This window comes from Globicephala melas, chromosome 14 (genome assembly GCF_963455315.2).
Source record: "Globicephala melas chromosome 14, mGloMel1.2, whole genome shotgun sequence".
Taxonomy (NCBI): domain Eukaryota; kingdom Metazoa; phylum Chordata; class Mammalia; order Artiodactyla; family Delphinidae; genus Globicephala; species Globicephala melas.
The window spans coordinates 11,832,538-11,851,969 of record NC_083327.1 but is presented as its reverse complement, the minus strand read 5'-3'; the positions used below and the strand labels follow the sequence as shown (position 1 = coordinate 11,851,969).

The following is a 19,432-nucleotide window of genomic DNA, read 5'->3' as shown; positions in this document are numbered from 1 at the left end:
AATTTATTCCGTATTTATGTTTGTAAGCTTTTCAACTTTGCTCTCACCCACTAAATATTTGTAAGACTCTTCCCCCAGTCTCCTTGTGCTAGCTAGCCCGTGGATTCCTAAACTGAGATCCACGGACCTCCTATCATAGATGGGGGCTCCAAGAGCTCCCTCAGAAATCATATGCAAAATTTCGTGATCTGGTTCCTTCATTTTTACAGGGGTCAATATCGTGGGTATTTAAAGTCTCTCTCCACCTTCCCTGGCTGATACCCATTTTAATAGCTTCAGCTTGCATCTTTGTTGCCAACTCCTAAAGTAAGGCAGGCTGAAACCCACACAGGAACTTAGTCTCTTTCCTCTCCCAGCTGCTTCAAATGATCCCCTTGACAAGCGAGTCTATTACAATCGTGGCATTACCATCCACTCATCTCAAAAAGTTGTGGTCTTTTAAGTTACCCAGGACTCCTTCCGTCTCTCACCCCTAGTGGTGGAGGTACTGAATGCAGTTCATTCTATGTCATACATTATTTCTAAAGCTGTTGTCTTACTCTCCATCTTCCCTGAGAACAGGCCATCATCTTCCCTTATCTGAACTCTTGACATTGTCTTTGCTCACTCTCGTCCTTTAAAGTGTTACCCCACCCCCAGATCTGACTACGTCATCCCCTTCACCAAGTCCTGGTGACTTTCAGATCAGTTAAAACTCATTTAGATGGTGTACAGAATCCTTCACAATCCTGAGCCCACCCTACTCATAGGAATTCAAACATGACAAGCCCTTTCATGATGCTCCTCTCAATATTCAGAACTCGGTCTGACTATTTTCTCTGTCCTGACTCGGGCAGAATTGGTTTTTCTTTTCCCTGTTTTCCAGAGCACCCACTCCATAGGTACCTATACAGTAGCACTTATTAACTGGTATTATAATTATGTTTTTATATTTGTTTCTCACTGAAACAGCTCTCCAGAATGTTGAGCTTTTTGTTGAGAAATTGTGCCCTATTACTTTTCTATCCCTAGAGATTAGCACATTGCCTGCCTCATTGGATTAATAATAATAATAATAATGCCAAAACTGATCGAGTGCCTCCTGCGTGCCAGCCACAGGTCATCCCACTAAACCTTCACAGCCCTGTGAGGTCATTACGATGAACACCAGCTTTTTGCCTGCCTAATTTCTGACCTCCCATCCTATTTATGGAGAATCCTTAATTTTGAGTCTTGGTGGGAACAGGGCCCACTTCACAGTTTGGCCAAAGTCCTTCTCCCCACTCTCTGGCAACTAGGGTGTAGTCATGGCATGGGACCCAGGTTAAGTCAATTGGATGCCCTCACCTGAAACTTGGAATCTGCATAAAGCGATGCAAAGATGCAGAGATAATCCCCAGTGGTGTGGATCATTGTGGCGACCAGGTTCTGGTTGTGACAATGCCAACAGTGATAGTCCTGCCCATTTTACACACTGAGTTCACCATCCCTGGGGATTCTGTGAGCTACGTGATTTTCTTCCAGTACATTCTTTTTCTGGATAAGTTAGCCAGAGTTTATTTCTATTGCCTTCAACAAAGAACCCTAATTGATACAGAAAATTCTGTCATTATCCCCATCTTACAAAAGAGGAATGAGTAGGTGTTCAAGTGTTTATTTAATGAATAAATGAGATATTTACATTATAGCTTCTAAAAGAAGTTTTGATCATTTCTTTAGTTATTAGCAAGTTTGCACTAATGGTAATCATCTGGAATTTATAGGGAAATAAAGCACAGAGAATAAGCAGGTCTCTGAAAAGATAGTCTTATGATTTTTTTCCTTAGGGTATATTTTAGCCCATCCTCAGACACTGCCAACATCCGTATCTCCCATACTTTATCAGGAAAAACTAATGCTTAATGTAATCACTATCAAAGCATAGACCATTTGTTTAAAAAAATTAAATGATGTTTTAAACATCATTCCTGAACTTACTCTCTAGAAAGAAAGTAGGCTAATATATTTTAGAAATATTTTCTATATAAAGGGCAAAAAGTAAAGCTGAAATGTCATCTATTAATAGATGCTTTTAAAAAAAAGTTCCTTAACCAGATCAACACACATTTCATCGTTCTAGCTCCCAGAAATTTCTGTAACTATAGTTTTTCTCTCATTGAAACTTCCAGCTAGTTTTTCCTGAATTGTCATAGTGGCATTATAATTAAAACTGAAACCATAGCGCAAGTCTAACCAAAGATCATCACCTCAAACACTTTAATGAACTGTCAAACGTCTTAAAAATAATATGTCATCTAATTTCCCATATCCTGTGATCTCCAGCTCGAGTCGGGTAATTTGAAGAAAGGCAGAGGAGAGTCGATTATTTTTTTTTTTCCAGACTTCATTGGGTCAAATGTAACCTAACCAACTTGTAGAAAATTTTTTTTTAATGAAGGCCATTCTGGAGGTGCAGTTTTATATTAAAACTTACTTAACACGAGGTGAATAACGTGAAGAGGAGCCAGGGTCCAGGCCTGTGACCTGTAAAGACAGTTAATCTTACTGAGACTCAATTTACTCATCAATAAAATAGCAATGATAATGATACCTCCTCCTCAGGGAAAGGACTAAATAAGATAATACAAAAATGAAAGCATTTTGCAAACTAAAAGGTTTGCAAACAGCATAATACCAATCCAAAGTATAGATCATGTAAACAATAATAAATGTAAGAATACATTCCCATATAATCTTGAACTTGTTACATGCTAGAAAAGTTTGAAGTATATTTGAGCAAGAAAAACGTAAATCTTTAAAAATAAAACCAATGCTAAAATTTATTTGAAATTAGCTTTGTATTAAATTTAGAAATTAGTATAAGTCAGTTATGCAATTTCTTTTAGGTACAGTTTTGCTGAAATCTGAATGTTAAAAAAATCCATAAAAATGTATATAAAACAGATAACTTATAAAAATTTTCCCATTCTAGAGAAGTCTTCCTGCTATAGCTATACAACTTCCAGGAATATAATGAGAAAAGTAGTTGATTTATCTATTTTTGTTGCATATTATGAATAAATGATTACAGTTGGATTTATGGATATTATTTAATTATAAAAACAAAATGTACAGATTAAAGAAGGTGTGAGAAAATATAAAAACAATCCTTGAATTAAATTTTGCAAAAGGAAACCGTAAATATACATTTGTCAAAGTATTCAGTGACACAATTCAGAAAGGTCAGTTCTCCACAGCCTACATAAATAGTCCAGAAAAATACACCAAAAAATTAATGTAGTTTAAAATCTTCAAGATTGTATTTTTACATATTAATCCCAATTTGATTACAAGTTAATCATTTCAGTGCCTTATTGATCCTTATTTAGATGTTAATATCATAAATATGTTTCAGCCCTCAGGTTGAATTTAATGTCCACTGGAATATCCTGTGCGGGTCTCCACATTAGCACACTTCCTAATAATATAGGATGTTTTATTTACAAGTCTGTGAGATCACAGAGCTCCTACCTGTCTTTGGACATCTAGAGCTGGCTGGGACATAAGAGGCATGCACTGAGGAAATGTTTGTGGAATGGAACGGAGCTGAATGCCCTTGAGCTTTGGTCCATAGTCTTGACAGTAGAAATCCCTCAGAAATGAATATTTTAAAAACATTTTAGAACTGTGTTATAGAAGAGAAACGTTATAGTACTTGAAACTTAAAGCACTATTCCACACATAATTCAATATTTATTGAGTTGTAACAATACTTATTTTTATTTTTACCAACTCTCCTTCAAATTCAGATGGTTAAACATCGTGTTGCTGCTATCTTACAAAAAAATATAAAAATGAAAATAAATTGTATCTTCTTTTAAGGATACAAATAAAATATTCAAAGTTGATACTATGTAATACAAAAATTGCTATGTATATAATATTTTTTAAAAAGACTGGGTGTGGGAGTGCTATTTAGACAAATCAGTGATACACAGTATTATTTGGAAAACAATGTTTGTTTTAAATGAAAGCTTCTTTATTTATTTATTTTTGGCTGTGTTGCGTCTTCGTTTCTGTGCGAGGGCTTTTTCTAGTTGCGGCGAGCGGGGACCACTCTTCATCGCGGTGCGCGGGCCTCTCACTATCGCGGCCTCTCTTGTTGTGGAGCACAAGCTCCAGACGCGCAGGCTCAGCAGTTGTGGCTCACGGGCCTAGTTACTCCGCGGCATGTGGGATCCTCCCAGACCAGGGCTCGAACCCGTGTCCCCTGCATTGGCAGGCCGATTCTCTTCACTGAGCCACTAGGGAAGCCCACAATGTTTGTTAAACAAATGAAAAGATTGGTAGTGGCTGGTTTTCTTGCCTTAAAAATAGTAGTATCTTGAAACAGATCAAAGAAGTATCAAGGAATCTCTGACCAGGAAGTATCTAATTAAATATGTGTCAGAGTTAAATATTATCCTACAGTTAATAATAAACGTACGTTTGAAGTGAACACAGCCTTAATTGGATTCACAGAGTAATAACCTGTGTTCATTCACTTATGCTTTTTTGAGTTTAACAAATGATTATTATATCAGTCAGCCTTTGCTGTGTAACCAATAAAATCCTAATGGCATATAACAAAAAGCATTCATTTTTCTCTCTGGCAAGTACGTAGGTCCCCTGGGACAATTCTAATTCAGGCTGCTAGTATATTCAGGTCTGTTCTATGTGTCTCATTCTGGGGGTCAAGATGAAAGGACAGTGGCTACCTGGAGGGACGTTCTCCTTGTGTCAGAAGTCAGAAACCTGCTGTATTTCCTAAAGCCAAGGTTCAGAATTGGCACACTGCTACTTCTGCCCCCATTCCATTAGATGAAGAAGATCAGATGACCAAGTCTAGCATCAGTGGGGTAGGATGAATGGTTTTAACATGGATGTGTAGGTAGTGAATGTTTGCTGAACAATAATCTAATAATCTAAATAACCTAATCTATTGTACTTATTAGTTATTCAAAATGATACATTAAAAAGGGTTGGTAGTTTAAGAAGAGGCGTGTGGAATGCTTCTGCGATGCTGGTAATGTTCTGTTTTTTACCTGGGTGGGTGGTGGTTGCACAGGTGGGTTCACTGGGTGATAATTCTTTGAGTTATACATTCATTCATTCATTCATGATCTGTGTACTTTTTCTGTAAGTTTGTAATATTTAAAATAGAGCTTATATCTTTTAAAAAGAAAAAATACTCTGAGACATTTTCAGTATTATTTTAGTTTTCTGAATTTTTACTTTCTCTTAGAAGAGTCAGATTGAAATAAATGGCATGATTCTTGAATAGGAATCTTTTTCTTAAAATTGGTGTGAGAAAACTTATGTCATTCCAAAGAAATAATATGTATTCCTGAGATGAAATATATATTATATTTGCATATTTATTAATAATGTGAAGATAACCAGGCTAAGTTAATTAACTCAAGCAAATTCATGAAAAATGTCTAAGGTCGTTTCTGGGTACAATCAAAATTTTAAATTTTGCTTTCAGGTATTTTAAAATAAACGTCTGTACCTTGTGTATCCCTCTGCAATCACAACTTCCACTTTCCCCCCAGGAGGCTTCTACTAACCTGGATTTCTAGTTTAGTATTTTCTGACTTCTGTGATTTTTTTATGTTTTCATATGGATGCATCCCTACACAATATAATTTTTAGCTTGAATGTTCTTGAACATGAACTCAATAGTATCTTACACTATAAATTCTTCTGATACTTGTTTTCAGCTCACAATATTGTTTTCAAGATTCACCCATGTTGTTACATGTGGATGGAATTCATTTTCACTGTTGTGTAAAATAACTTTGTATGAATGAACCATAATTTATTTATCCATTCCACTCTCAATGGACATTTGGGCTTTTCCCTGTCTACGCTATTATGAATATTGCTGTTACAAATATTGTTTACACGTTTCCAAATCCATTTTTATATAAAATTTTTTCTAGAGTGTAAATCTGGGAGCAGAATTGCTGCTTCCTAGATTACGTAAATATTCAGGTTTCCTAGAAAATGCAAAATTGTTTACCCAAATGGTTGTTTTAATATATACTCATACAAGAAAGACATAAGGATTCCTTCTTTCTGTATTACTGCCAGAAATATGTCAGACTGATCTGCCAATATCATTGTGGTTTAAATTTGTATTCTCTGATTACTAATAAGGTTGAAAATCTTTTTATGTTTGTCATTCACATTTTTTTAAAAGATGCATTTATTTATTTGTTTGTTTGTTTATTTATGTTGGCTGCGTTGGGTTTTCCTTGCTGCATGCGGGCTTTCTCTAGTTGTGGTGAGCAGGGGATACTCTTCGTTGCAGTGTGAGGACTTCTCACTGCGGTGGCTTCTCTTGTTGTGGAGCACGGGCTCTAGGCACATGGGCTTCAGTAGTTGCAGCACACGGGCTCACTAGTTGTGGCGCACAGGCTTAGTTGCTCTGCGGCATGTGGGATCAAACCCGTGTCCCCTGCATTGACAGGAGGACTCCTAACCACTGCGCCACCAGAGAAGTCCCTGTCATTCACATTTTATTAAATCCCTTGCATATTTTGCCCATTCAAAAAATAAAAAGTCTGTAGAGAAATGTATTGGTCATACCAAAATAATATGATCATGCCAATAACAATTATAATAAAAAGAATTAGAAAACAGTCTGCCTCAATATATACCCCCCAAATTCCAAAGTTCAATATCATCTTCAAATAAGTGATACATTTTTTAAACCAAAATTTGAGAATTTAAAATTAGTTTTCATAATTTATGCAACGAGGATATATCTAGTTGTCACTAGACAAAATTTTACTCTTGTGTATTTAAATCTTTTGAAGCACATAAGGTTAAAACCTTGGTGTTATTCAAACTGTTGATGATAATATCAATGTAGTGGCTTTTAAGGAGCATTTTTTAAAAGAATAAAACAGAAAATATCAGAATGCATCTCTTTACAAAGTATAAGAATTGTTTCTAGGACTTTCCTGGTGGCGCAGTGGTTAAGAATCCGCCTGCCAATGCAGGGCACACGGGTTTGATCCCTAGTCCGGGAAGATCCCACATGCTGCGGAGCAACTAAGCCCGTGCGCCACAACTGCTGAGCCTTCTCTCTAGAGCCTGCGAGCCGCAGCTACTGAGCCCACGTGCCTGGAGCCTGTGCTCCATAATAAGGGAAGCCACCGCAATGAGAAGCCCGTGCACCACAACTAGAGAAAGCCCGCGCACAGCAACGAAGACCCAACGCAGCCAAAAATAAATAAATAAATAAAAAGAAAGAATGATTTCCTCCTGAAACTTTTCAGTTGTGTATGTGTGAGAAAGGCAGGCGGCAGGCAAAGGGGAGAGCAGAGGGAGTGTATACGGAACTGGGCAAAATCTAGAATACATTTATCAGTGATGTCACTGCACTGTCAAAAAGCCTGGCAAAGAAAGGAAAAGTCTGACAGCCGTTGCCTGTCCCATAAGGGATGGAGTCTCTAGTTCATGAATCTAGTCTTACCCTGGGCTTTGTAGGTTACTTGGCAACTGGAAGAAATCATGAGTAGTGCTGTGTCTAGAGAACAATTTCTCCCAGGAGTCCTGTGGTTATCCTATTTATAGACAAGCCTCTATTGATTTAAGGGTAAAAACAACTAAAGGACTGTTATTATAATATGCTAATTAGCACTTCAAACACTGCTGATGACAGCAGCAGGCCACAACCTAAACGAACAGCAGGTGGAGGGGTGACAACAATGAACAATTGGATGACTGGCTCACTTCAGTATTTGCAACGTTCTTTTCACCCTTCGTGTATTGTTGGTGTTTCTCTCTTCTTTTTTTTTTTTTAACATTGTGTAAGTTTAAAGTGTACAAGGTGATGATTTGAAACACACATATGTATTTTTAAAATTTTTATTGGAGTATAGTTGATTTACAATGTTGTGTTACTTTCAGGTGGGTACAGCAAAGTGAATCAGTTATATTACATATATATAGGTCCACCTTCTATTTAGATTCTTTTCCCATATAGACCATTACAGAGTATGGAGTAGAGTTCCCTGTTCTGTACAGTAGGCCCTTATTACTTACTTATTTTATATATTGCAGTGTGTATATGTCAATCCCAATCTCCCAATTTGTCCCTTCCCTCTTTCCCCACTGGTAACCATAAGTTTGTTTCCTATATCTGTGAGCCTATTTCTGTTTTACAGGTAAGTTCATTTGTACCCTTTTTTTAGATTCTACATATAAGCAATATCATAAGATATTTGTCTTTCTCTGTCTGACTTACTTCACTCAGTATGACAATCTGTTTTGCAGGTAGTCTCTTCTGTCTTCCTCTGCTTCAGTCTGTTTCTCTGAACACAACTCATTTTATTCTATCTTCCTCCCCAGATTCCATGTTAAATTTTTTTATAGTGATATTGTCATACATTCTGAAACCTCTTTTCCTGGCTACTCTCAGGCATTTTTCTTTTTATATAAGCTTTGAGATTTTAAGTCTAAAACAACACTACTGGTATTATATAAAATTGAATTATAGTTATACACTATTAGGAGAGAACTGACTTTTTTACGGTGTTATGCCTTCCCGTCTGAGAACGTGATTATCTGTTTTCCATTCCTGCAGCTCTTATTCGATGGCCATTGATGGAATTGTGTAGTTGTCTCATTCAGGTCATATGCTTTTCTTCTTAAATTTATTCCTAAGTATTTTATAGTTCTTGATCATAACTGTGAATAATTTTCCCCCAAATTTCTTTTCTAGGTTCTCATTGTGTATTTATCCAAGCAATGTACCAGATTTTCTTTTTTTAAATAGGTTTCCTAAATTTCCCAGTTATATAATCACCTACTCAACAAAAAATATTCGTCTCTTATTTCCAAGATTTATACCGTTTATTTCATTTTCTTGTCTTCATATATTTGTTTTAAGTGCAAAACTAACGTTGAAAAGTATAAGAGCCTATCTAGGTCTCAATATCAATTTAATTGGTTTTAAGTGTTTCACCATTTAATATATCATTTGTTACTAGGAATTTATAGCCTATATTTTAACAGATTTCTCCATTCTCATGTAAAGATTGTGTTACGAATGACTGAATTTTTAATATAATCATATAAATTTCCCCCTTTAATCTTTGACATAACAATTAAGTTGGGGCTTCCCTGGTGGCGCAGTGGTTGGGAGTCCGCCTGCCGATGCAGGGGACACGGGTTCATGCCTCGGTCCGGGAGGATCCCACATGTCGTGGAGCGGCTGGGCCCATGAGCCATGGCCGCTGAGCCTGCGCGTCCGGAGCCTGTGCTCCGCAATGGGAGAGGCCACAGCAGTGAGAGGCCCGCGTACCGAAAGAAAAAAAAAAGAAGATATATTTTCTAATATTGAACATCCTTGAACTTGGTCACAGGGCATCGTTTGTTATTAATGGATTCTGATGACCAATATTTTATTCAGATTTTGTCAGCCTTGAACCACAAATTACATACTTCCTTAGTTTTCCTTTTTAACACTATCTTCACTAGAATTTTTTATTAAAGGTATGCTGGCTTCATAAAAGAGTTGGGAGATTTTCACCCATTGTAATGGCCTGGAATAGTTTAAATAACCCAGGTTTACCTGTTTAAATGTTCAAATCCAAGAATTGGTAAGGTATTTGTGCATTATAACGGTAGCTCTGTAATGCCTTGCCGATGTCTTCTATGTGTACATAATATAATCAAGTTGTCTATTTCTTTCTTTCTTTTTTTTTTTTTTTTTCACGGTACGCGGGCCTCTCACTGTTGTGGCCTCTCCCGTTGCGGAGCACAGGCTCCAGACGCGCAGGCTCAGCGGCCATGGCTTACGGGCCCAGCCGCTCCGCGGCATGTGGGATCTTCCTGGATTGGGGCACGAACCCGTGTCCCCTGCATCAGCAGGTGGACTCTCAACCACTGCGCCACCAGGGAAGCCCCAAGTTGTCTATTTCTTGAACACGTTCTGATATCTTCTAACTCTTTAAGATTTCACCCGTTTCCTTCAAGCTTTCAAATTGTGGTCATAGAATTACACGTTAAAGTCTCTTTCTGTATCTGCGACATGGCTCCTTTTTCCTTTTTATTTTTCCTTTTTTCATTTTCTCCTTTTACCTTGATCAGGCTCAGAGTTTACCTAATTTATTATCTTTTCAAAAAACCCAGATCCGTGTGCCAGGGTACAGTAGTGTGATGGAGGAAGTTCTAGTTCATTAATTTTCATTTTCCTTAATTTCCTCTTCCTTAGTTTTTTGAAAAAAACATTATTTTATTGTTCGGTTCCTAATTTCTAACATGTTTTAATATCCTTATTTTTCGTTGTTTCATAATGAAAGTGTTTAAGTCTATAAACTTTCTTTGGGTACAGCTTTCACTGTGTCTTATAGTTATTAGGTGTTAATGAAGTAATGAGACCACTTAAAGAAAAGAATTGAAATTTCAGAAATAAATATTAGTGTTATAGCAATTTAATATATGACAAAGATGGAAATTCATTTTAATGCCAAAAAAGATTAATAAATGATGTTGGCACAAATGGCTATTTTGAAGAATATGAATTTAAGAATATAACATTCATATCTTTTGCCATATACAGAAATAAGTTTCACAGTTTCATTACTTAAATTTTCAAAAAATCTTGCGAGAAACATGTGACTGTATGTACTATCATGAGTCGAGGAGCTTCTTAATCAAGATTGAAAACTCAGAAAATACATACAAATGTTGATATGAAAAATATGTAAGCAAGGTCTACAAATAATAGATTATGAAAAGATACACTTATAACACAGATGACAATGTAATATGCAGAAGGTTTAAACATTAATAGAAAAAAAGACAACTACTAATCCAATGGAAAAATGGACAAATGATAAGCACAGCTTTCATGAAAATAAATGCTCACATTTAAACTAGAGCTCAGGGAAATGCAAATCAAAGTAATAATGAAAGCAGATTTATATGCATAAGACTTGCAAAATTAAAAAGAGCGATAATACCTATTGCTGCTGGGGCTGCAGGAAAAAAATTGTATTTTAATAAATTGCTGGAGGAAATATAAATTCTTACATTCTTTTAGGAAATAAGTAGGTAATATTTATAAAAATACCTGGGCTCTTTGAGCCAGCAATCCCTGGGAATCTATTCCAAAGAGCTAAAACTACCAGTGTATTAAAAATAAAAACAGGGAAATATATTACATGCTCATGGTTGCATGCTCATGGAAACAAAGGGAATGCCCATTAGTAGTGTGGTAGTCACATAAGCTGCTAAAAATATTCCTTTCTAGAAATATAAGAGTGAACTTTGTTCCTATTGAAACTAGAAGTGTCACCTAGCTAGTCTGAGCCAGGGCACTGTTAGTGGAAGTGATGTGCCCCTTCTTGGTGGAAGCTTTGGGTCCACGTGCTGCTCACCAGGCTTCCTTCCTACCCTGTAGCGGCTGTGGAAGTTTGTATCAACCTAGAGCTTTATCAGTCTGGCCAGCTGAGTAACTGGGGAACAGAACTCACTTGCCCTCCTCTTTTGGACATGTAGCATAACCAAAGAAAGAAAACTTTTGGAGAGGGTAAGCCACTGAGATTTTGTAACTGTTACTACAGCATAACCAAGCCTATCAGGACTCCTAGAGTAAGGCGATGGCTAAATTATGGTCCATCATATAATTAACTTTGACCTTGATTCTACCAGGTGACTTGGGTTGATTTTCACAAGATATTGCTGAAAGACAAAAGAAAGATGCTTAGAAACATTTATATTATCCCAGTTTTTATAAGAAAAACAATTAATACATCTTTATACATATATTACTATATAGAGAGATTATATGAATACGGAGAATAATATGAAGAAATACATACAAAGTTGTTCAACGAGGCTATAAAGGAAAGATAAATCTAGACTGTAACAGTTTAAAAAAAAAGCTAAGATGTGTGGTGTGATCACATGCCTCAGTTATTCATATTTAATTGTAAGTACAAATAAAGTATTATTGAGCTGGTATCATCAAATAATTTCATACAGTATTTCATTGAATCTAGGATGCTGTATGCTTGGTGCTCTCTTGGTCTTACCTGCATCAGGTTTTCACGTACCTGGCTGGAAATGCTACTAAGAAATACATCAGGGCTTCTCAAGGTGTGCTCTTGCCTGCGTTGTTAGAAACGAAAATTTGCAGGCCCCACTGAAGACAATCCAGCATCAGGAATTCGGAGTGGGGCCCAGTAATATGTGTCTTATCAACCCTTGCACGTGATTCCAATGCAAACTCGTTCTTAATAAGATGTAGCCTTAATTTAGAGGTCAAAATGTGATTTAAAAAAAGTCCGCCTTAGAAATAAGGTAACTTATTAGACTGTCATTTTAACACACTGTTCTCTGTGCTACTTTCGATTTGCAAATTTTTTCTTACTTACAATATAAATTCCCAATGACTGGATTTGATTGGCTTTATTTTGTTTGTTTTTTATCTGCTAGGTCACATCACTACAAATAAACATCCTTGAGATCAGGTGTTGACCCTAAATCCAATTAGCTGTGACCGAAGTGAGACTGGGATAAGAGAGCAAGTGGTACAAAACGTAACTAGCTGTTACAGGTGCTTTGGGCAGTTTTCCAAAGAAGTGTGTTTGGAAATGTCAGGCAATTGACCTACTATAATTGTTTTAATTTTATGTTGATAAAGTATTTCTCCTGTGAAGACAATGGAATGTTGATATTTTATGCTAATTTTATACTTTGTTTTTATTATGTTTATATTTTTAAAATACAACACTTTTAAAAATTTTTAATGCTTTTCCTTTGGTAGTTTCACATGCTTTATAAATAATTCTTTTTAAAATCAATTTTCTGTCAACAATATCTTCAGTTAATCATCTTCTGTTCGTTTTTCAGCTGTATGTTTCATTTATATTTAAGTATCTTTTTTTTGCGGTACGCGGGCCTCTTACTGCTGTGGCCTCTCCCGTTGCGGAGCACAGGCTCCGGACGCGCAGGCTCAGCGGCCATGGCTCACGGGCCCAGCCGCTCCGCGGCATGTAGGGATCTTCCCGGACCGGGGCCCGAACCCGCGTCTCCTGCATCGGCAGGCGGACTCTCAACCACTGCGCCACCAGGGAAGTCCTATATTTAAGTATCTTTGATAACCATTTGTTCGTAGAGAAAAAAGCAAAGCTCTGACTGGGACAAAGGAACTCTCTTTCCTCCTGTTTTTGTTGCCTGTTTCTAAGAAGGACACTTCAAATGAAATACGCAAATTATGTCATTATTTTGGCATTCCTGTGATCACAGGTATAACTGTATGCTTTACCCTAGCTATGGTAATTCATCATTAGTTACTTATAGCACAGGCTTGCACTCATTCTTGCCCCCCTCTAATGCTTTCATTACTGCCATCGTGATCTTTTCAACATTCATAGTGCATCATGTTCTTCCTCTGTTTGAAATGCTTCAGTAATGTTTTAGGATAATGACCAAAATCTTGAACATGGCTTCAAGGCCCTGCATGATCAGGTCCCAGCCTACCTTTCCATCTTACTCTGAGCTCCAGTTACACAGGCCTACTATAATTTTGTATTTTAAATTATGAAAATGTTTAAACATACTAAAAGATAACATAGTTCAAAAAAACCCCTATACAACCAGTTTCCATGATAACCAAGACTTAGCCACATTGCATCTCTAAAAAAATATGGACATTGATTAATTTTCGTCTTCTTTTTTCTAGCCAGGTTGACCTAGCTTATAGGGTAAGACGGTGCCCAGCTTTGCTGGGGAAACTATTTCTTTGGACCTCAGTTCTATAAATTGGGAGTACATATCTCATAAAGTCATTATAAATAAATGAATTCATACATTTTAGAATTTTAGAACATGTTTGGCATATAGTACACAGTTAATAAATGAGGCCATTACCATTTAGGACAGGTTACACATCCCCCTACCACAGGGCCTTTGCACAGTCTACAAGCACTATTCTTCTTTTGCCCTCTCAGACTTTATGTCTACCAATTGTTCAAATGTCACATCTTTAGGGAAGATGTCCCCAACCTCCCTAGATTAGCCTATATTTTCTTCATACATTTTATGCTTTTCCTGCATGGCACTTATTTAAAATTATTAATCTGTGAGGCTGTAACAGTTGTCTTTCCATTATAAGCTCCATGAGCGGAGAAGATGGTATGTTTGGCTCCCTGTTTTAAATCCCTAGTACCTAGCACAAAGTAGGTACTCAGAACATCTATTCAATATTTAAGGATCAATTTCTTTTCAACTAATTTGTTTTGGATCAAATCCTCTGCTGTCAACATGTATAAAGCTAATTATAATAAATGTAGTAAGTCTTATAACAGGCTTAAACAACTAATTTTCAGTTATTTGAGGGATTAAACATATTGAAAGCATATTAAGTTAATAAAGAGTACTTCTTTGCACAGGAGGAAAAAAATGCTTCTAGGTATAAAGTTTGTGTGTGTCAACTGAACTCTAAAGTAAAAGGCTGATGGAGTGGAAGTCAGGGGAGGTTTAAGCTAGCAGTTAAGTGGTTCAGATATAAACAGAAGGAAGAGCCTCTAGATAATCTTTCAGCTGACTTTCATATTTATACACAATTTCTACCTGTGTATGAGTTTAGGGCATTTGATTACCTTACAAATATTAGTATCATCAAATCTGTTTTCCTCCTAGAAGAATCCACTTGTATGTAAGAATTAGGTTTGTAATTTTTTCATTACAATAATTATAAAAGAATGATTCTCATGAAACTTCATTTCCCCAAGACACTAGTCATTTATTTTCAAGTTTCCAAATCATATACCCAACTATTAATAAAAAAAAATGTAAAAAAATAACTGACCTCAGGTAAGTTTCAAAAGCACCTTCTCATAAAGTTCAGTTCACAAACACCCCAAATAGTTGACTCTGTCCTCTGATGGCTAGTATTTATAAGGTAGTTTAGAGAATCAGTGCAGGAGAGGAGAAGGATATGGCCAAATTCTGTATTTAGGATACTGTGTTCTGTATTTTCCTCTTGTTTAATCATTCTGCATATTAGTTCCAAGCAACCTGCTTAATTTGTTCTAAATTTTCCCCAACTTATTTGACACAGAACTTATAACTATCTCTCAAAACTAGAGTTAGCAAACATACTTTGAGAACTGCTAGTCTGGCTGCACTCTACAGATTGACAGATTCAGAATCCTAGTGAAAATATAAAACCACCTTGGTTATAGTGATCCCATAACTCCTGGTGACCATTAAGAGTTCACAAATCATCCATTTATTAATCCATTTTAGAATCTCATCAAGAGTTGATGGTCTATCTTACAATTTGCAGAATCTACTTTTTGCCTTTTGATTAACAAGGTATCTGCCAGTCTCTAACCTTTGAGTACCTTAATAATTTCTTTATAATTCTGCAAGGCTTAGTAACAGCAATTTATTAAGTTTACCCATCAAGTTCTTAATGAGAATTTGGGAGTTGGGGGTAAAGGGCTATCTTACAGCATTTGAGAGAAGAAAATGCAGACAAGCCTCATTACCTTTGGGACCAGCAACTTGAAAGTTGTCAGGGACAAATATTGATCCTTTTACATCAGTGGGAGGTGCATAATAGAATTACTTGAGGAATTATTTGAAAATTCATGGCATCACTGGGGTTAAGACCCTAGGTATGCATGCATAGTCTGAAAAGCTCCCCAGGTGATTCTGATAAACATTTCTAGAAAATCCTCGTTTTGGATAATATGTTCCTCACTGTAATCTTTTACAATAAGCACAACGTAACTGTTATTTGTGATAAAGACAGTGAAGACCTCCAAGCTTTTTAGCTGTTTTCATTCTGTTTCAGGCCATAGGTCTGTGGTATCTTCCTCTGAGTACACTGCACTCTGATTTCCTGAATAGCACTTTAGGGCTCTCTACCATTACTCCTCGATCTGGCTTATCAGAATGAAGATGGGAGGCCTATTTCCCCCCAAGGTACACATTTCTTCCACTTGATCAACCAATACGTCCTCTGTGGTTAAATTTAAGTTTCAAAGAGCAGTTCTCTTAACTTTTTTTCTTCTTCTCGGGACTAGGGAAACAACAAATGCACCAGAAAGTCTTGCTGGAGTATTTTAGGACATTCTTCAGTAGATTACATTTCCTAATAGGGTCTGGTGTTGGCCTCTGTGAGTTCGGTTGCCTTATTGGTTGCCTTAAACTATCCATTGATAGTCCCCTGGCTAGACAGGCTGTAGTATCCTCCCCCAAATATCTCTCCCTTCTCCTTCTGTCCTCAGAGCAATCTACTACAGAGCCACCTCGTTGTCTGTACCTCTTCTAGATATGCAGCACTACACTACCTCATCTCTTACAGATTTTGTTTCTTCTAACTATATTATCCTTTCTGTCACTATATCCCAGTAGCTTTTTTCCCACCAACTCTTGATCATATATATTAAAATACATTCTTTATTATTCCTCTTCAGTGAATTTTCTGAGACTTTAAGTATAATTTTTAATCTCTGGGAAATTAAAAGTGTTATTTTGTTTTTGTTTCTTGCGGTACGCGGGCCTCTCACTGTTGTGGCCTCTCCCGTTGCGGAGCACAGGCTCTGGACGCGCAGGCTCAGCGGCCATGGCTCACGGGCCCAGCCGCTCCGCGGCACGCGGGATCTTCCCGGACCGGGGCACGAACCCGCGTCTCCTGCATCGGCAGGCGGACTCTCAACCACTGCGCCACCAGGGAAGCCCTGTTATTCTTTTTATATCTTACAGTTTTCGGAGATCATAGTTTTTTAAAGAAAAAAATACAGAATTCATTTTGGTGACTTAAAGCAAGATATAATTTAGATAATTATTTTATCCTTTCAAATAAGACCTCCTACATTTAATTGACTAATAGTTTAAGCACAGGTTACTATGCTTAACTTATTTAGGTTTATGTGAATCTGAAATAATACCATTAAGTTTTCAGCTGTCTTAGCAACATCAAAGGAAAAGGACTAGTTAAATGCCACCTTTGCTCCTAAACTACCAAGAGCTAAGACACATACAAATTTTATGGCAAGTAATCTAAAACTCTTCTAAAAATGATTAACTGTTATTCTATCCAACAAGAAAACAAATACAACAAATCTATCTAATTAGTTAAGACACCAGATACTTGTCATGCAGTTTCAGCATCTAGTAACAAACCTCTAAGCTTTAAAACTGTTTCACAACTTCTAAGCACTAATAATACATTTTAAAAGGTTGATACCCACTTTAAACCACATATAGAAGTACCAGAGTACACAATTAACAAGTAAATGCGCATAAACAACGAAGAAAGAGTCTCAAGTCTAATTCTGGAGCTCAACCTGGCAGTCTCCAAAGATTTATCTCCAAAGCAAAGCCATTAGCATAACTTTTAAAAAATAGAATTTTTCATGTGTCAAAACGTGATTGACTGAATTGGCCCAAGGAACAGGTTATCTTTTTATCTTTTCAAAAATAAGAGTGCAAAATGTAACCATTAGTAATTGAAACAAAAACAAGCATTTCGGAATAGTTCTTTCAGTACCTTCAAATTCTGACAAAATACAGGACAGTAAAAAAATTAAATATGGCAATTTTGCTTACTGCTATCAGGTTTTAAAAAATTTCCATTTTTTGGTCCATATTCAGTAAATAATAAAATTAAACTTTTCATATCTGAGTTAAGAGCTCTAGGGTATTCCTTAAAAAGAAATAATGTAATAATAAATAAAAATGTTAAGACAGTTCAAAGTAACAAATCCATAATCAATACCACTAATGGTGATGTTCCTTAAACTTACATTTTAATGTTTCCCTTAATGAGTGTGTCTAAATATAAATATATACATATTTTTTGGTTGTTGTTAACAATACTCACAATCCGCCCCAAACACATCCATGGACTTTATTAAATCCAAGTAAGTAGCCTAAAATGTTGGTTTCAATGCCAGAAATGGCCAGATTAAAAATAAAGTGATTGCTGATGAAAAACGGTCTTCCTTTTATTCTCAACTATGTTTGTTATATGTGCTTTTTAAATTATTTAACAAGAAAATGACCTTTAAAATATATAATTTCACATCTCAAAGTTAATTCAAAAGAACTGTGTAACATTTCATTTGAAAATAACAGTTTCAGCAGATATATGCAAGATTCCTACATGAGTTGTAAATCTGTCATCAAAACCATCACATTTTAGTATTTTTAAAGGGGAATTCAATATAGGAGATTTTTTCTGCATTATGCAACTGATTAAAGACAGCACTTTTACATGTAAAAATAATTTACACTAAAAAACTCAGGTGCAAAAAGTCTGATACTCTGTTTATCAAAATAACAAGAACAAAATGAGCAATGATAAAATAGCAAAAGTCATTACAAAAAATAGTAAATTCCTATTTAAATTCCTGTGTTCACAGGTTAAAAATGTTTATCAATTAACTATATCACAGATCGTAGATACTTTAAGCTATAATATAGAAAGGTAACATGAGATATTTGAAATTCAAGTTGTACTTACCAAAATAGTTTTAACCTGAGTCTCTGACATCTTCAGAAATGTACTTGACAATAATGTATGATAAAGTATAGTTAATATTTAGTAGTATAATTCAAAGTTATTTTTCTTTGACGTGCTCTAAATACTGCTTCTTCTTAAATGTTTGAGTAAAACTATAAATATTTATTACACTTTTGGGGCCAAGTTCTCTAAACACAAGGGAGTGTCTGAATTAAAAGCTGTTACTTTTTCCTGCTATACAAACATATGAGGATGTCTTTCATGTTCAAAATGCCTTTGATTTAATCTTATTTTCACATTTCAAGTTATTTTAAAACAAATGCAAAGGTCAAAAGATTATCACAGATACACACCCACTGAAGAATTTAATACAATCTCACTAAAGGATATCAACTTAATCATCTCCTCCTATAAATATTTTCTTTTTATTTGTTTTGTGTTTAGAAGTTGCAGTTTTAAGTACTATTAACAGAAAATACATAACAACAGCTTCCTAACAAGTGAAAAAAAATAATTATAAATGCTGGAAAAATTGGCCTCATTGACATATTTACAGACTTTTATTTCATACAGACTCCATTGGAAATTATATGACATTTATTATACAAGCATTAACATTTCCAAATCACTGCATAGTGAGCACTTCAGTTCTTTATTGTCTATACCCTTGAAAGTCACTCAGTTGCTGAAGGCAATACTGACAAGCATCAAAAATGGTCAAACTGAGATGCTACTGATATATCGTTCTGCTCCTTTGCCTAAAGATGTTTCTGTCGTGTCCTTATGCTTTTTTTTCTCCTTGCTCCTCTGATCCTCCTGCAACTTCAGAATGATGTTTCGGATTTCTTCTCTTTTTGTTCTCATTCTTGGGGGAGGAAACCAGTTTTCCAAATTCATAGGCAGTTCAAAATTGAGAATTGGATTCTGAAA

The 19,432-nt window shown here is 36.0% G+C and overlaps 1 protein-coding gene across 8 annotated transcripts in view; it reads right to left on the bottom strand.

Annotated features, from left to right (window-relative positions):
• Window positions 1-18,037: 18,037 nt before the first annotated feature.
• The window catches only part of SENP6 (SUMO specific peptidase 6), a 102,244-nt gene continuing 100,849 nt past the window's right edge, over window positions 18,038-19,432 (bottom strand). For all 8 annotated transcript variants that reach the window (XM_030859322.2, XM_030859323.2, XM_030859324.2 and 5 more), the window contains one exon: window positions 18,038-19,426. In XM_030859322.2, coding sequence (XP_030715182.1) covers window positions 19,220-19,426 — 207 coding nt within the window. In that variant the 3' untranslated portion in view covers window positions 18,038-19,219. The remainder of the gene's footprint in view (window positions 19,427-19,432) is intronic.